Here is a 16,296-nt window from a genome sequence, read left to right on the forward strand (position 1 = left end):
ACCTGGGGAGATAAGACACAAACGTTCAGACAACTCCCATGCAGCATAGTGTGTGTGCGCCTCCCCTAATTGTACTATAGATGGATTTCCCTCCAAAAATCTTTCAAAAAAAGGTTTATATAGCATATAGCATTTCTGGTAATTGAATAAGTGAAAAGTACATTGTACATTCCTACGCAAGTTAAACTACAATCCAAAGTGATATTTCTTTAAAATACTTCTCATCAGACCATATGAGAAATGTGTGTTACAGTATATGTTTGCTATTATTCATTTAAATGGCTAAATTGTGTATCAAGATATGTTATTTATTATTTTGTTACAATATGATTCCATTGAAGACGATAAATGATCATATTCAATTAGAAAATTATTTACATTTTTTATATTTTATTAAAATGTACAGTAGACTGAACGGACAAAAATACAGTAAAGTTACAACTTTTAGAAAACAAGTTGGTATATACAGTAAAAGGTTAATTTTGCATCTTTAAAAAACGGACAAAATAAGCATATCTAAGCTATTTACTAGTGAACATCAACAATAGAACTAATCATATGAAAATATGCAATTCAAACCTGAGAACTGGCTTTCAGAACAACAGAAACAGGCCTTAATGAGGACATATAAAACATAGACAGTGTATGTGCCTTGACTTAAACGTTTTTGCTTCTCTATTTAGATGAAATCTAAATAAGAAAATGTGCATTGAAATGAGTTCTACAAAACTGTGCAGCTTCTCTTCTCCGATCTCTCTGGACTTTACTTCAGATCCCTCTGAATACTGCGAAGGAGACAAAACAAGACATGAGTTCAATCTGCGGTAAGGCCTGCAACTGAAGATTATTCCATTGTTGTCTGTCAGCAATGTTTTCAATATTTCTTAATACAAAGAGGGGCAGACAGAAATGAAACAAACACCACTTCATGTATTTTATGAGCATATATGCAATCTAACTGACCGATGCTATCTGTAGGTTTTTGTACTTTCACACTCCCTTCTTGAAAGCACCTTAAAGAGCCATCAGAGCCCTTTCTTCCTTCTTCCATTGTAAACTAACCAAGCTGCACCTCTAGTTCATTCTCAATGCATTAGCACAGACATTACCCAACAGGGATATTACACTTACTGTTCCTAAATAAATGGCTGTTTCAGGGAGATCCCGGTCAGGTCTGTAACAGTAAACAGTTCAGTGAGAATGAGGTTTCGTACCTCTCCAGATACTTGTGGACATTGTCGTGGCCGTTGTAGCGGGCCAATCCCACCAGGATGCCGGTTGCACAGCGGCCATCCTTCTTACGACACAGACTGCAGTTACACATATCTCGGCAGATGGGACACGACCACGTCTAGAGAGAAAAATAATATATTATGGGTGACCAACACATGTAGTTACTCCTCTACACAAGTGAAGCAAGACTGGGGTTTGTAGGTACATCTGTGGGATATCTTATTTTTCTTTAGACGGTCTTTGCTGTCAAATGCTCACTAACGGCTGTCACGAGAAATGCAAGCTGAAACCAGCATTTCTTCTACGAAAATGTCTTCATCCAAAAGCCGTTTGGATACTCTATTTCAGGGGTGGCCAACCCGCGGCTCTCGAGCCGCATGCGGCTCTTTGCCTAGTTTCATGCGGCTCTTCAGTTCATATCGAATTTTATATGTGTGAGTTTGGGGGAGAGACACTCACTTACTCCTGACTAGTGTTGCACGGTGTACCGATGCTTGAAAGGTATACCGCGATACCCTGCCGTTAAAAACGTTACGATTCCTCCGTTTCATTAGTATCAGTACTTTAAGAATGACGGGGGAAAGTAATCCGGTGAGAAAGCGCCGTTTTAATAAGAGCCGTGTGTTCAGCGCTCTGCTTCCACTCCGTGCACTGCAGCCGTGCCTGTAGTCCCTCCCCTCTCAAGCACGCTCTAAGCCCCTCCCCTCTCTCGTGCACGCGCTAGCTAACAGAGCATGTGAGAAAACGAGAAGCATGGCTGCAAGTGGGAGTGCATCTGCCGCTGCGCCTCGGCTTGTTGACAATAAAGACTCCAGAAGCGAAATGTTGATGTATTTGAGCTATATCTCTGACAGTGAGGGCAAGCCTACGGACACCACGAGGCCTGTCTGTAAGAAATGTATTAATTGTATTTAATACGAATTCTTGTCATTTATTTTATTTATTGTTCTCATTGTTTAAAAGTTTGTGTTATGGTTCTGGTGTGAAATAAAGCACAATTACATTTAAGACTGTTTCCCTTTTTTTAAGAAAAGTATAGAAAAATAATCGGAATCGCAATTCTTGACTTGGTATCGAAACCAAAATGTTGGTATCGTGACAACACTACTCCTGACAGTTAAACCTGATATTTAGTAGGTCTGTTAAGGATTGAATGCTGATAATTCTGACGTAATTTGGCCGGTCAAAGTTGTTTGGGCTCGGATAAAATCGCTCCGTTACTTTCGTCCCGTGTTACTTTCGTCCCGGCTCTCCCTACGTGTGTATGTGTGGTGTCAGGTGTCAGTATGAGAGGATGACAGCGCGTCTAATTTTGATGTGGCCCAAGAGCCAATCACAATAATACCTGCGATGCAGTGAACCAATCACCTTTGAGGAGGGGAAAACCTATCGTTGATTAAACACTATCCAGTGTTTCCCCTACCATTGTCTTGGAGGGGCGCTGCACTCAGCCAACGGAGCCCCGCGCCCCCCCTGAAATTCAAGGTGTATATATAATCTTTTTTTTTTAAATATATATATAGCACCAAATTGCAAATAATCTATAACTACTGTCACTTTTCACATTGAACATGTGCTCTTTTATTAAATAAACTAAACGCTTTCATTTTAAGTTGTGAGTTTAGTGTTTTTGACCCTAAGAAACACTGATGCATTAATCAATAACAATAATCCACAGCTCCTCCCTGCTCCAGAGGATTTAAAATATATATATCCCAATGCCACAAAAATGCATCAGTGACGTGGTTGAAATCTTGTCTCCAGAAAATAAAAAACTGAAACAAGCGGTATCAGTGACTGTGTTTGATGTGGCTCTTTGCAGTAACATAGAAAAAATGTGGCTCTTAATCTCTGACTGGTTGGCCACCCCTGCGTCTATTTAAAAGCTGTAATTTGACATTTCTGTATTTGAAAAATCTATAAGAAAGAACTCACAAGCATCGCAGAATATTAATATTCATGTGTAAAATATATACATTAATATAGATTGTTTCGGACATAAATCTTTGAGACACTTGAAAGCATGACATCTTATAAAAGCTTGTGTATGATACTACTCCTACTTTTCCTGTTTGCATTCATTATCCCTTCAATAAGACTTTGCTTCTAAACCAACTGAAAAGAATAAAATACAAGACAAATTGGTTCTTAATCTGTAACTCACAATGTTTCGTGACATAAACATTTCAGCCACAGATTTCACAGATGTGAGTTTGTCCCAAAAGACCCCACACTCATCTCAAGATAAAATAATCCCAATTAATACAAAGTGAATTACAGATGACGTGTATTAGCACTGACCGGGTCGAGCAGCACATCGCATACATCCTCCCCGTATCGGTTCTTCAGGCACGGCCCACAGAACTGACCTTTGGCCCCTACGCAGAAACCACTGCGACACACTGTCTTGGTGTCCAGAGTCTTCTGTCTGCACTGGTGACACGAGCTGCCCTGAAGAGCACACACACACACACACACACACACACACACACACACAGTGAAAAACTGCACTAACCCAAGAAACCTGACAGTGTAGTTTTTTTGTCAAGACCACTGATTAGGTAAAGCCGGATGTGCCTCACATTCTCCTTGTCCCAGATCTTGTCTTTGCTGCGGTAGGCTATGTTGTCCAGGTCTTCTTTGGTGATATCCTCCACTGACCTCACGTCATACTGGCTCTTCCTGGAGCTCTGGCTCTTCCTCCTTTTCTTTTTCTCACCGACATGTTCCTCGTCCACCTGACCAATCAGGACCGGCAGATTGCAAATTAAAAATAATTCAAATGTTCCCTCCCTTTTAAGCTACAATTTCATTTTTAGACATTTACTCTATAGACTTAAGTTGACTAGATAACTAACTGGGGATTGTATTAGTGTTTTTTTTAGTGCACATATTTCTCTCCAAATGTAATAACAGTCTTTTTATTTTCTATTAATCTTTTATATGAAATATATAACATAAAACACAAGTTGATTGCCCGTTAATAAATAAAAAACCCATGCATCTACTGTATACAGTCTAATTACATTATGGATGACATAATGAAGAAATTCCTAAATAGAGAACTCCCAAATCAAGCGAGGTCCCTCTTGTTATGAACTTCATTGCATTATGCATACATTAAAGCTGGGTGTATTCTGTAGATGTTGTTGAAAATGTGTGTGCTACAACATATCTTTAAATGTTACCCCTTAAATAAAATACCTCCATCAGTCTCCTGGGGTCTATCATCCTGGGGCTTCTGCTGGTGAGCGGCTCACTCTTCTCCTCTACTGCAAAGTTCTCACGGGGACGAGCCTTACGGGACGGGTTCCTCCTTTCTGAGCCCATCTCTGGTTTAAACTTGCGTTTCCTGGTTGTTGCTTTCTCTGGCGCGTGTTTCTTCTTCTGCAGAGACAAAACAAACACAGGGTTTATACATCAGAGCAGTAAAAGAGAAAAAAAAGAAAAATAACTTGAGGTTTGTACCATGCTTCATTGAGGCACCCTCAGAAAAGTTAATCTGATCTGTTTCCACAGCACTCCTTAGTTTCAGCAACTGTTAATCATGCAGCTTTGCTTCGAAAAGGTAAATAAGTGTATCTTTATAGAGTGCCACAGTGACGCGTCCTAAAACCTGGAAGTAAACTCTTTCCAGTTCCTTCCACAAAAATGCTATTTCTCCATAGGATTTTGGAAAATAGCTGGAAATAAGGTCTGTGGTTGACACACATTTAAGAAACGGATAACGTTTTGTTCAGTCGGATAATCTCCACATGTCTACCCTACTTTTATAATTTTCTAAAATCATAAATCTAGTCGCCAGAAGCCAAATGCTAACGTTATGCTATAAACGAACTACAGCAGGGTTGCTGCTTCAACGTCACGCCAACTTAAGATCCATATTCAAAAATACAGATACAGAAGTTGAAGCGTTTGTTTTAACAGTTTGCGGGAGGCAGGTACTTGCTTTCAAGCAGAACACGGGGAAAAACAAACTTAGCGGGAGTGTTTACGTGTTTGGCGTAATGATGTACAACGGCCTCGATAATTTCTGTAGTGCTACTCAGCCACTTGGTAACAGCCATCGTTTTTCAGACGATGTCCCAGATCTTGGGACTTTCTTCATAAATCAGCAGTGGGGTCACTGCTGATGTATTTAATGTCGTAGAACAAAACCTGATCTGTCTCTTCAATGTGTCTCAACCACAGACCTTATTTCCAGCTATTTTCCAAAATCCTATGGAGAAATTACATTGCTATTTGGTGAAGGAACCGGAAGTGGTAAAATGCTAACTTACTTCCGGGTTTTAGGACGCGTCACGGTGGCACTCTATTGAATACAATTTAACCAATAAGGGCCTGTTTCCACATAGACCCCTTCTCTGAGCGCCAGTGTCTTTTTTCCAATTCATTTCAATTTCAAAAAGGCGCTATATGGACACTGGCCCCAAGTTGTCAATATTAGTCAATTTCTAGTTATAACAGCCATGCAATTGATCCTTGATCGCAAACAAACTTAATTCTGGAGCTGTTGCAATTACTTTTTTTGTAATATCTCACGGTAAAAAGGGGGAAAACCTGTAAAGTGAAACCAAAAAAATAATAGGTTGTTTTAAACTGGCCTTGGTTTGTGTCTTGCGTTGCTTGGTGTATATTTCATTGTTGACTTTTGTTTATTTTTACATTACTGACTGCTGTGTCCATATCCATTTTGGGCTAATTGCATTTAAACTACATAGGAACAACAGCGAGATGCTATCCAATAATCTTTGTAAGGATGTTAACAAGACAACAAAGATTTCTATGTTTACATTTAAAACTATGGTTGTTTATTTAATATATATTAATACAATGGTACTGATGATCAATAATATTTTATTGTTTGTGCGTATACTTACATGAGGGGTGGTGGGAGGAGCCAGGTCAGCCATGGTGCTGAGGTCAGCAAACAGCTTAGCCAGCTGAACACAACCACAGAGAAGATCACAGGTAAAGGAGATGTAACAAAGTATGTTTGAATATTGATCAAACAAAGGCTTAATTACCATGGCTTTGTTTTCCTGGATGTTCTTGTTTCTTTTATGTAGGCTCTGAGACAGGACCTCCTCTTCGGCTTCCTCCCCCTCCTCCCTCTCCTCCTCTTTCTCACTCTGCAGCTGCTGCCTCAGTGTCATCCTCTGTCTTCCTCTGGCTCTCTGTGAAGAAGGAGTTTCTTTGACTGGCTTGTTGACACTTTTCTCTTGTGGTTCCATTTTTGGGGTGGATCGTCTTTTGACAGGAAACCTGGAAAACAAGTTAGAAATGAAGGATCAATGGAATTATCATGAATCAGGCCTGTGTATTCCTAACGTTGTCTCATGCACAGCTACAACACAGTTGTCTGCAATTAAAATCTTCAGTCGCAGCTTCCTACAACCGTGCAACGTTAAACATATTTAAAGGTCCCATGTCATGGCCATTTCTACTGATCATAATTCAATTGTTGAGGTATACTATAATTGATTTAAATTGTGCAATTTTCCAAAATTACATTGGCTTCTCATACAGCATCTTTGTAAAGTATGTGTATTCACCAGGTATTCACTCTCTGTCCTAAACGGCTTGTTGGAGCTCCTGCCCCCCCTTCCCTGTGAGCCCAGTGTGCTCTGATTGGTCGGGACGTTGCGAGGCTCGCTGCTTAGTGAGCTGGTTTACTGGTGTGGTTTCCGGGTCGGCGATAAAGCGAGACAGCGCGAAACTCATCCTGAGCACACACAAACAACCACAGCCGAAGTAAAAACAATAAGTGTGGCTTGATATTGAGTAAGAAAGAGGTTTATAAACGCTGTGAGAACGGCTCTACGGAGAGCATTTCTCCGCCATCCCAACTCGTCTATTACCAGGGGCTCTATGCAAGTCAATGGGACTCCCTGTTGGTTGAAAATGTACGCTAAAGGTTCCCCCCACTGCGTTTGATAGTGACGCCAAGGGATCCTGGTGTGTGAGGAGCTCCGCGGATTGGTCAATTTTGGTTCCCGGAAGACACAAATGGAAAAAGAGAAATCTCCAACGAGGCGTTCTGGGGCAGCATAGACAGGTCTTTTCTGTGTTAGAGTTTTACTCCCTACAGGGTGTACTTTGAGGGTTTTTGACTCTGCAGACCGTTTACATGCATAAAAACCTTCATAACACACAAGGGGACGGGTAATAACCGGAAAAGCATGACATGGGACCTTTAAAAAGACATACAATTCAAGAAATTAAGAAATAAAACAGCGCAATAAAAAGTACAAGTGACAAAATGGTGCGAGTAAAATGCAGGAATAACCATCTTGTGTATTAGAACAAAACAAATGGAAGACAGCAATAATCTGACTCTATGGCCAATTCACTTTTTTCATCAAAATCACAAATATTATTAATAATAATAATAATAATAAGAATAGCTTGGATTTATATAGCGCCTTTCATGGGACCCAAGGTCGCTTTACAAACAAAAACAAAAGGCAGTCAGACAAACAGTCAGACAGACAAAACAACAGGGAATATTTCTGCCTTAACAAGATTTAAGGCTTCATATTTGACACAAACAGACCAAATAAGCTCATTGTTAGTGGAAGTGGAAACAACAACAAGAGGCACACACCTCAAGGCTACCAAAAGACTATTCCTCTTTGGAGGACGGGCCTCGTCGTCATCTGAGTAGAAGCCTGTGTCCACTTCGCTGTCCTCTTCTGAGCCCACCATCTAGAGAAACCAGAGACAACATTTAGCCTGGTGCTTTGGCTGAAGTATCGCACACTTTCCCCCCCAAAAAACAAAAAACAGCCAACAATATGCAATTCCTACCTTGTTCTTTAGCAGTTTGTTAAAAGTTCCTCTTTCCTGCTCTTCCTCATCCTCGCTAAAACCTTCAAACTCCTCCTCACTGTCTGACTGACTGAACAGGAGAGCCAGCTCAGCAGTGATGAACTTGGATTTGAAGCATGGAGCCTGTTGGCAGACAAACCAAGCATCATATTAAACCAGGTTTAGATGGTGTGGAGTTTTTGACATCCAGTAAGGCCAAGGAGCTAGTTTTTATAGTAGCTCCCGGTTTTGTTTGGGTCCAGTGTGCACACAGAAGACAAGGGACACAGGCGTTACGCTATCAGAATAAGAAAAAGATCACCTTGTAAGGTCACCTTGGTTAGGATTTATACTTTAGATTTTATGTATTTATCTTATTGTTTGTATGCATGTGTGTCTGTGTGTGTGTGTGTGTGTGTGTGTGTGTGTGTATGTGTATGTACATTCTATACAGGTTTGTCATTTTAAAATGTATGACTAACTTGTGTGCAGTCTTTTGTTTGTCAATTAAAATACCATAACTTAAAACACATGGAAGAAGAAAAATGCTAGCTTCCATCAGATTCCAAAAACTCTGCTTTGTAAATGTTTTATGGTGAAGAAACAGCACTCGATGCATGCGTTAGAACGTACAGATACACGCAATGCTTTAGGTGTTGTAACTACACACTCATTATGGTTCTTGAGAAGAACACTGCAACTTCTCAGATACAGTTTCAAAATGTACACAAGAGGGAGCACCGTTCCAACAGTGTACATCCATGATTACTGAACTGTCTGCGGTGGGAAGGAACGATGGAGAAGTTCAGCTGTGGCACTGTGAAAACTATGAAGCCGTTTGCATGATTTGACATTGGCAGATGTTAAACTTAACCCAAAGAAACGTCCTTATCACATCCAACCTGTGCAGCTTCTCAATGTATATCCAATGGCAAAGTGAAGTGCAAAGGAAACAAACACTTAACTTGTACTTTCCGGGGATTGGCTTTACTTCCTCATTGTTCAACAGAACCCCCATGCTGTGCGTTTATTAAATAAATATTAATTACAATTTGGTTTTTTTCTTCTGACCTTTTTAAAACTCAACATGAAAAAAAAACGTTTTTTGTTGCTGTAACCTATCTATATTTGGACAGGCAAACTTGATGAAGATATCAAATAATGGAAAAAACACCACAGCATGATTATTTCATTTAAAAAGTAAGTATTTATGTACAGGTATGAATATCTATCTATGATACTTTCCACATCAAAATGATGGACTATAGAAAGATCTTATGCATGCAAAAGATGTTACAGCCAAAGCCTAAGATCCAGAAAATAAGTAATGTAATATTTTTCAGTAGCTGGCTTTGTGAACATGTAATTCAAAAATCATCTTTATAAGCATTTCCTTACATTTAGGTAAAGTCAAGACTCATGATGTATCTAGCTGATTGTTTTTTAACTTGTAAAGAGGTCCAGGACCCAAAACACAATACTAGTGTCAAGTGTTAACATGTTGTTCTTTTGTGGGCTCTTATAATTACATTGTGCAAGCATTTTACTAGGTAAAGACTGACTTTTAAAGCTTGGCAACTTTGATAAATATGTACACGTGAGACTGTTGTTCAAGTGTAAAACAGAGTTAAGGCCTTGTTTGATCTATTTGTTTATGTCCCAGCTCCCACTTGTGAACTGTCCTCTCTAGTCTAAGAAATGTTGACCTCTGACCAGCCTCTGATCTTAAAAGACGAGGGCGGCACAGACCCATCTCCTTGATACAATTACCTTTACTTTGAGCATAAGCTAACTGTACATATATTCAGCCAAAATGCAGGCAGGTGGAAGAAGTACTCAGTGTGTGTTTAGTTAAAAGTAGAACTACCAGAGAGCAGGGATACTCTGTTACAAGTCCTGCTTCCAAAATCTTACTTAGTAAAGAAAAAGCACAAACGTATTAGCATCAAAATGTACCTAAAGTACCAACAGTTAAAGTAGGTGTTATGCAGATTTGCCCATGTCCGAGTGAAATATAAATGATACGTTCTAATTATAATCATTATTTTATTTACTTTGTTTGCGGCAGAGTAGCTTGTGAATTGGAATACTCAAGTACAAGTCCTTCAAAATTGTAATTAAGCACAGTACTCTTAGTAACTTTAAATCACTGCCAAAATGTAAACATGAACATTGATGTGATGAAACTCACGTGTAAGCTAGCTGCTGGTCAAACCAGGTAAAAAGCAAATACAATACAGGGTTTGGAAATAGACTTTTACACAAAACATAATGACAGCACGTCAGGGTTACAGAACAGAAATAACTTCAGCAGAAAACCACCCTTTTTCAGAAGATAAAAGTACGTTTCTTTAAAAAAAATGGGGCATACTCAGGCCAGGTGAACCGACAGCGTTAACAATGGTTTATAGTTTGAGTACTTGTGACTTTTCTTAACCACGCCATATCACGGGGGGAATAGTTAGATTGACACGAAGTGCTATGCCACTTACCTTTGATGTGAGGGTCATTTTTATTTCAGTTTAAGGCTAATTTCAGTCCAACAGAAACGTATGTCTTGTACGGTCTTGAAACATGAAAAGCAAATGTGTAAGGAGGGTTTAAAAATTAACCGCTGGTGAATTCCTTTCAATACAAAAGTAGGGGTTTTGTTATTGCCCTGCTTATACGTTAGTTTTGAGGTAATTTTAATAATTATAACAAGTGAGACTCCACTTAGCTCTCTGTATTACTGAAAGGTTTTTGCTCTCTTTTGGTTTTCGATGAACATGTAACTGTATGTTAAGTAGTCCCTTTATTTTGTATCACCCCCGAAACTCATAATGGTGCAGACCGTCATTTCGCGCGAAAACGGCATATGGGCGTGTTAATCAAGGAGAGCATGCCCTAGTTCCCTTTACATCCATGGGTTTTACAAAACCCTCCTTTTAAATGTTTCAAGATACCAATTTAAAAACACATTTGACTTCTTATAAAAACGTAGAACCAAATCTAAATATTTGTAAATGTTATTAATTTAATTTTTGTATTGTCTCTCTTGTCCCTCAAATGTGTTGTTCAAAAATCTTATGTTGTGTATATTTACCTAATAATACACCATTACATATTAATAGTTTGAAGTTATTAATCACATTGCAAATGTCTTTTTGTTTGTTTTGCAATTCATTTAGGTTTTAAAATCGTGAAAATACTGTTTACTGTTTACTTACTGTTTGTAAGAGTTTAATTAGCAATCATCTTTATTATTTATTATCAATCAATGATTTTTCTCAGTTTAGTCAATGAAATGTTCAAAATAGCAACAGGATAGGCTACGTAATAAATATAGCAATAAACAATTAGGGTTTATTCTGCAGCTTTATAAATGTTTCTACTTATGATAGCCTACTTCACATACAATTTGGTGATGATACTGTTAGTAGGCTTCTTGTAAATTGCAATTTAGTTAAGTATCTAAATAGGTATTCCACCACTGACTTTCATGAAATCTTGACAGGAATTTCGGCAAAAAAAATAAAAACATTAGTTAGTTACTCCCTTGTGACCTTATTGTCTAAGGGCAAAATCATAAAAATGTTCCTAAAAATTGTTCCCGAAATGTTTCCTTAAACTTGTGTGCCAGATGTCATTGTAGCCAGGCTCAGTAACCATAGTCTTCACATGTTTCCTGAAAACTAATCAGAGCAATGAATTCTGGCACATGGAGAAAAAGTTTTTGCATGGATGAAATTATATTGAATTCATGTGCAATAAGTGAAATTTGAAGGTAAAGGGGACTTTGCAACCATTGGAGCCACTTGGTGTTTCCATTATTTATGCTTAACAAGGAAATAATTGAATCTTTCCCAATAGTAGTCTTCTTTATGGTGGTCTACAGAGGGGCTACAACAGCTCAAAACACACACATTAGAAGAACGCGCTGCACTTCCAAAACAGGGCCACTAGCTCAATTGGTTGAGCTGGGGGCCAATGTAAATTTGCTGCATGTCATCCCTTCTGTCTACCAATTTAAATTCTGAAAAAAACAAGAGAGGCACTGTTTGTCAGAATATACTCTTAAAAAAACACACACACAAAACTATTCAAATATAAAAACACATAATTGACAAAACAAATGCAAATGATGAAAAAACTACACCAACTTTATAACGCAGGCACATAATTTAACCTGTTAAACCCCGAGCTTGTTTTTCAGGTCTCAGGCTCAAAAATGACATTCCCAGAACAAATGACCATATCTTCCCTTCTAAAAGGGTTAAATTAATAATATTTTTTCTCAAAGTAATGATAAACCTGTGAGTTGGATGTAGAGGTGTCAGAATCAATATAGATGTTTTTAATTTGAAGTAAATTCAGATTGAACACAGTAAAAAAATGTAAATGATTGTGTCCGTCCAAAAAAAAAAAATACTTATAGTGAAAACCAGTGCTTGAATTGGGCCGGTACTCACCGGTACGCAGTACCGGCACTTCTGATTTTTACCCATGTGGTACCGGCACTTCTTACTGAGTACCGGCAAGGTGCCGGTACTCAGTAAAATGCCGGTACTCAGCCGCCGGCAATATACGTATATATTGTAAACGCAACGCAGCGCAAATGTGGGTCTGACTCTGCCTCACAGAGGGTGACTGGCTGTCTACATGACGTGGCCTGCCGACATTGCCACTTTCATACAGATCATACTAATGCCCTCGATTGGTCTCTGTGTGTCATTCAAGCTCGGGAGGGTGTGTGTTGGTGTATGTGTGGCGCGAGCGAGCGAGAAAGCGCGCGCACCGGTTACGTGTATTGTTGTTAGCATCTGGTGCCAGCTAGCTGCGCTAACGGATATAAGGAGCTGTTTCAACAACAAGGTGGAGGGAGAGTCCTTTGCTGTCAGACTGAGAGGCTTATAACTACAGCTCTGGTGAGGTAAATTACTCTCTGAGTCTTTAGATAGTTAACTTAGTTTAAGTTATCTCAGTGGGTCTCAAACGGTTCGGTCACCATTTATGTAAACACATATTTCCATTTGAGGGGGTAGTGATTAGTAAAATATGCATGAATAATACAAACAAAATGTTAACTAGGTGAAAAAAGGTAAGATAAACTTGTTGAGAGCTAAAACTAGTCTTTGCTGTTGCCTCAAAGAGGAGCAGGGGGGAGAGGAGGGAGACAGGAGAGGCCGATTCAGGAGCCCAGACACACTCACAACTATAAATGAACCAAAAACAAATAAATAAACAAGTTTCAATGTTTTTTCATATTGGATATTGTATGTTATTGGTTATGGCCATGTAATTATGATTTTATGATTATTTAAATGTATACATTTTTGTTTCATATGGGTGTTGTCTCTTTATTTCCCCCTCAAAATGCACCAGATTGATGCATTTAAGTCCAACATTTAAAAAAAAATCTTACCGGGGGAGCATGCCCCCGGACCCCCCTATAGAATTTGAGGCCCGGCCCCACTGTTCCCAAATAGATTTGACATTTTTTATAAATAATAACCCATCTCCATATTTTTCTTTTTGGGTAGTAGATTTAAACTAGAGGGCTATCACTTTGTGCAGCAACGCTATTGACAAATAAATCCAGCAAAATGGCACAAAAAACTGGTAGTGGCCTCAGGGACGAGGAGTCATTTAACCAGCCAGTAGGAGTCAAGCTTTACTTTCTTTTATATCCATAAAGAACAAGTAAATCTGTTTACAGTTGTTTCATTATGGATGTTGAGAGGTATCCATATATCTCTTCATTTTGCTCTCAAAGTGCACCAGATTGATGCATCTAACTTCAATATTTTAAAAAAAATGTTCCCGGGGGAGCATGCCCCCGGACCCCCTAGACTAGAGGGTGTCAGGTCCACTCCCCACTTATAAAAATAGCACTTTACCACTGCACCCCCTCTAATATCAGATGCACCCTGAGTCATTTTGTTTAAGTACAGTGAGCCTTTCTAAAATATACAGTAAAGAGACAAACCCACCAGCATTATAGGATATAATATGACTTTGTGCCAAATACTTGTTGCTGATTTAGAGTACTGGCAACTTTTTTATTCCAATTCAAGCACTGGTGAAAACCACCCTTGAATGATGAGATGGTAGACTAAAAGCTTTAGGAATCCAAACTACAACATATAATAAGTACCCTGTATCAAGATTGATGCAAAACAAGTTAAATTTGACCTTTTTAGAGAGATTTAGCACAAAAAAACCACTTCTGGGGTCATTTGGGTGAATTTGACCTATCTCTGACCCCCCTTGTTCGATTTTGCTGATTGACATCTCTTTCTAACCATCAGAGCGAATGGAATCGAGGGGAGCTCCCACATACTCCTCATTTGGTAATGTGTGTGTGTGAGACTGACACAGTTGCATAGCCAAGACAGGAAGCTGCGATAACTCTGGTGGCTACCATTAGCAGCTAACTTTTACCCTCCGATTTTTACATAAAATTGAATTATGGATTATAAATAAAAAATAATTATTACCCAGAAACATTATCAACCTATGGATTAACCGATTCAGCCGCGTTTTTTCTCGTTTTTAATGCCATTTAACAAGTCTTTTGACCAGATTGACAGCTACGGTGAGAGGATCTCCCGTAAAAGCTACGTAAAGGTACACGTTGTGATGTCTGAGTTTGCTTCCCCTGTCGCGAGTTCGGATCACTTTGTGATCTAAATAATCTGTGGAACCTCAGCTTTAATCGGATATATTGTATGTGCAGCTACGATAAGTAATAAGGGTATCTTTTATCTTGAGTTCTGTGCCAAAGTGCGTTAGCATTTTTCGCTCAGGGGTCATTTAGATGCTTCTTATGAGACTTGTGTTTTGTTTTGGTAAAAATGGTTTGTATTGTCAATTAGCTGAGATTATTCCCGTTAATCTGGTATAACGATGGGTAAAATACTCATCAGGATGAATGCAAAATGATAGGGGTTAGCGGCTACATGCCAGCTGGAATCAGTAGGCTTGTTTGAGACAACAAGCGAGACCTACGCAGACCTGCGCAGTTGCGATCAACGTCTTGCTAGTGCGTTGCATGATGGTTAGTCATTTTGTCCGACTTGCTCTGGAGGCTCGCCTACATGAGACGTTGAAATCTCGCGGGACAAAGACGCCCGCAGCCTTGAGAGCGAGTCGCGGCGCAATTCCTCTCCACGGGCTGCGGAAGCGAAATGCTTGATGGGAAACGACTCGCTGGTATCTCGAGCTGAGCACTCATTGGTGGTTTTTACCACGTGCTGTTGACGAAACTCTCCAATTGGCTCGGCAAAAGTTTGTTGTTGTTTTGTGTCAGTTTTACGTCGCCCCTTCCATTAACATTTTTCATCCTTGTTCCACAATGTTTATCAGCATGAAATTAATATTGTGGCAGCGGGGTGTGGTTTGGGCGCTGACTGCTGGAGTGAAGGGAGTGGCTCGGCCGGAGGCCAGACAGCTGATCGGAATCAGGTAATCAGTGCGGGAAGAAAAGCATGTCGTAACCTGGTTCTGTTCTGTTATGCAGTAGGCGGGATCCTGGAAGGTCGCCAAAGGACCTGTGAAGTTTCCCACCCGGGCAACGTTTGAGACCCGCGCATATTGTTGTTTGGAGATAATAAACGCCTGTGGTCAACCAACCTGCTCTTTCCGTCCCTGTTCAGGCGCCACTGTGAGCCTCTCCGCTCACACAGGGTTCAAACAGGGACTGAAAGAGCAGGTTGGTTGACCACAGGCGTTTATTATCTCCAAACAACAATATGCGCGGGTCTCAAACGTTGCCCGGGTGGGAAACTTCACAGGTCCTTTGGCGACCTTCCAGGATCCCGCCTACTGCATAACAGAACAGAACCAGGTTACGACATGCTTTTCTTCCCGCACTGATTACCTGATTCCGATCAGCTGTCTGGCCTCCGGCCGAGCCACTCCCTTCACTCCAGCAGCCAGCGCCCAAACCACACCCCGCTGCCACAAATATCCATATATTTTATACTATACTTGCACTGCTTACCGTTTTCATACTTTATATATCTTAGCATATGCATACACACTCTTCATACTGCTCACAGGCTGCTGTGTATATCTAGTGTATTCATACCCCTCACTGTTTATTCATCATTCAATTCATTCTATATTTTATTCTGTAGATTGTGTACATTACTTTTCAATTTACTGCTTGTTGCACTCCTGGTTGGAAGCTAAACTGCATTTCGTTTTCTCAGTACCTGTAATATGTGCAATAACAATCAAGTTGAATCTAATCTTGAGCAGGAACAAATG

The 16,296-nt window shown here is 39.7% G+C and overlaps 1 protein-coding gene across 1 annotated transcript; it reads right to left on the reverse strand.

Annotated features, from left to right (window-relative positions):
- Positions 1 to 372: 372 nt before the first annotated feature.
- cdca7b (cell division cycle associated 7b) lies at positions 373 to 10,827 on the reverse strand. Its single transcript, XM_079654025.1, has 10 exons — positions 10,536 to 10,827; positions 8,044 to 8,187; positions 7,841 to 7,941; positions 6,261 to 6,498; positions 6,114 to 6,176; positions 4,438 to 4,620; positions 3,816 to 3,971; positions 3,535 to 3,684; positions 1,215 to 1,351; positions 373 to 785 (listed from the first exon to the last, which is right to left on the reverse strand). The coding sequence occupies exons 1-10, from the start codon at positions 10,551 to 10,553 to the stop codon at positions 764 to 766; spliced, it is 1,212 nt and encodes a 403-aa protein (XP_079510151.1). The 5' UTR covers positions 10,554 to 10,827; the 3' UTR covers positions 373 to 763.
- Between the last annotated feature and the right edge of the window lie 5,469 nt (positions 10,828 to 16,296).

This window comes from Notothenia rossii, assembly GCF_949606895.1.
Source record: "Notothenia rossii genome assembly, chromosome: 10".
In the NCBI taxonomy this organism is placed as follows: Eukaryota; Metazoa; Chordata; class Actinopteri; order Perciformes; family Nototheniidae; genus Notothenia; species Notothenia rossii.

Excerpts from the sequence above, each read along its gene's own strand:
- cdca7b (XM_079654025.1), bottom strand. Across the intron at positions 7,942-8,043 it reads ACAAACTGCTAAAGAACAAG|ATGGTGGGCTCAGAAGAGGA; the intron begins GTAGGAATTGCA and ends TGGTTTCTCTAG. Across the intron at positions 3,685-3,815 it reads AGATCTGGGACAAGGAGAAT|GGCAGCTCGTGTCACCAGTG; the intron begins GTGAGGCACATC and ends TGTGCTCTTCAG.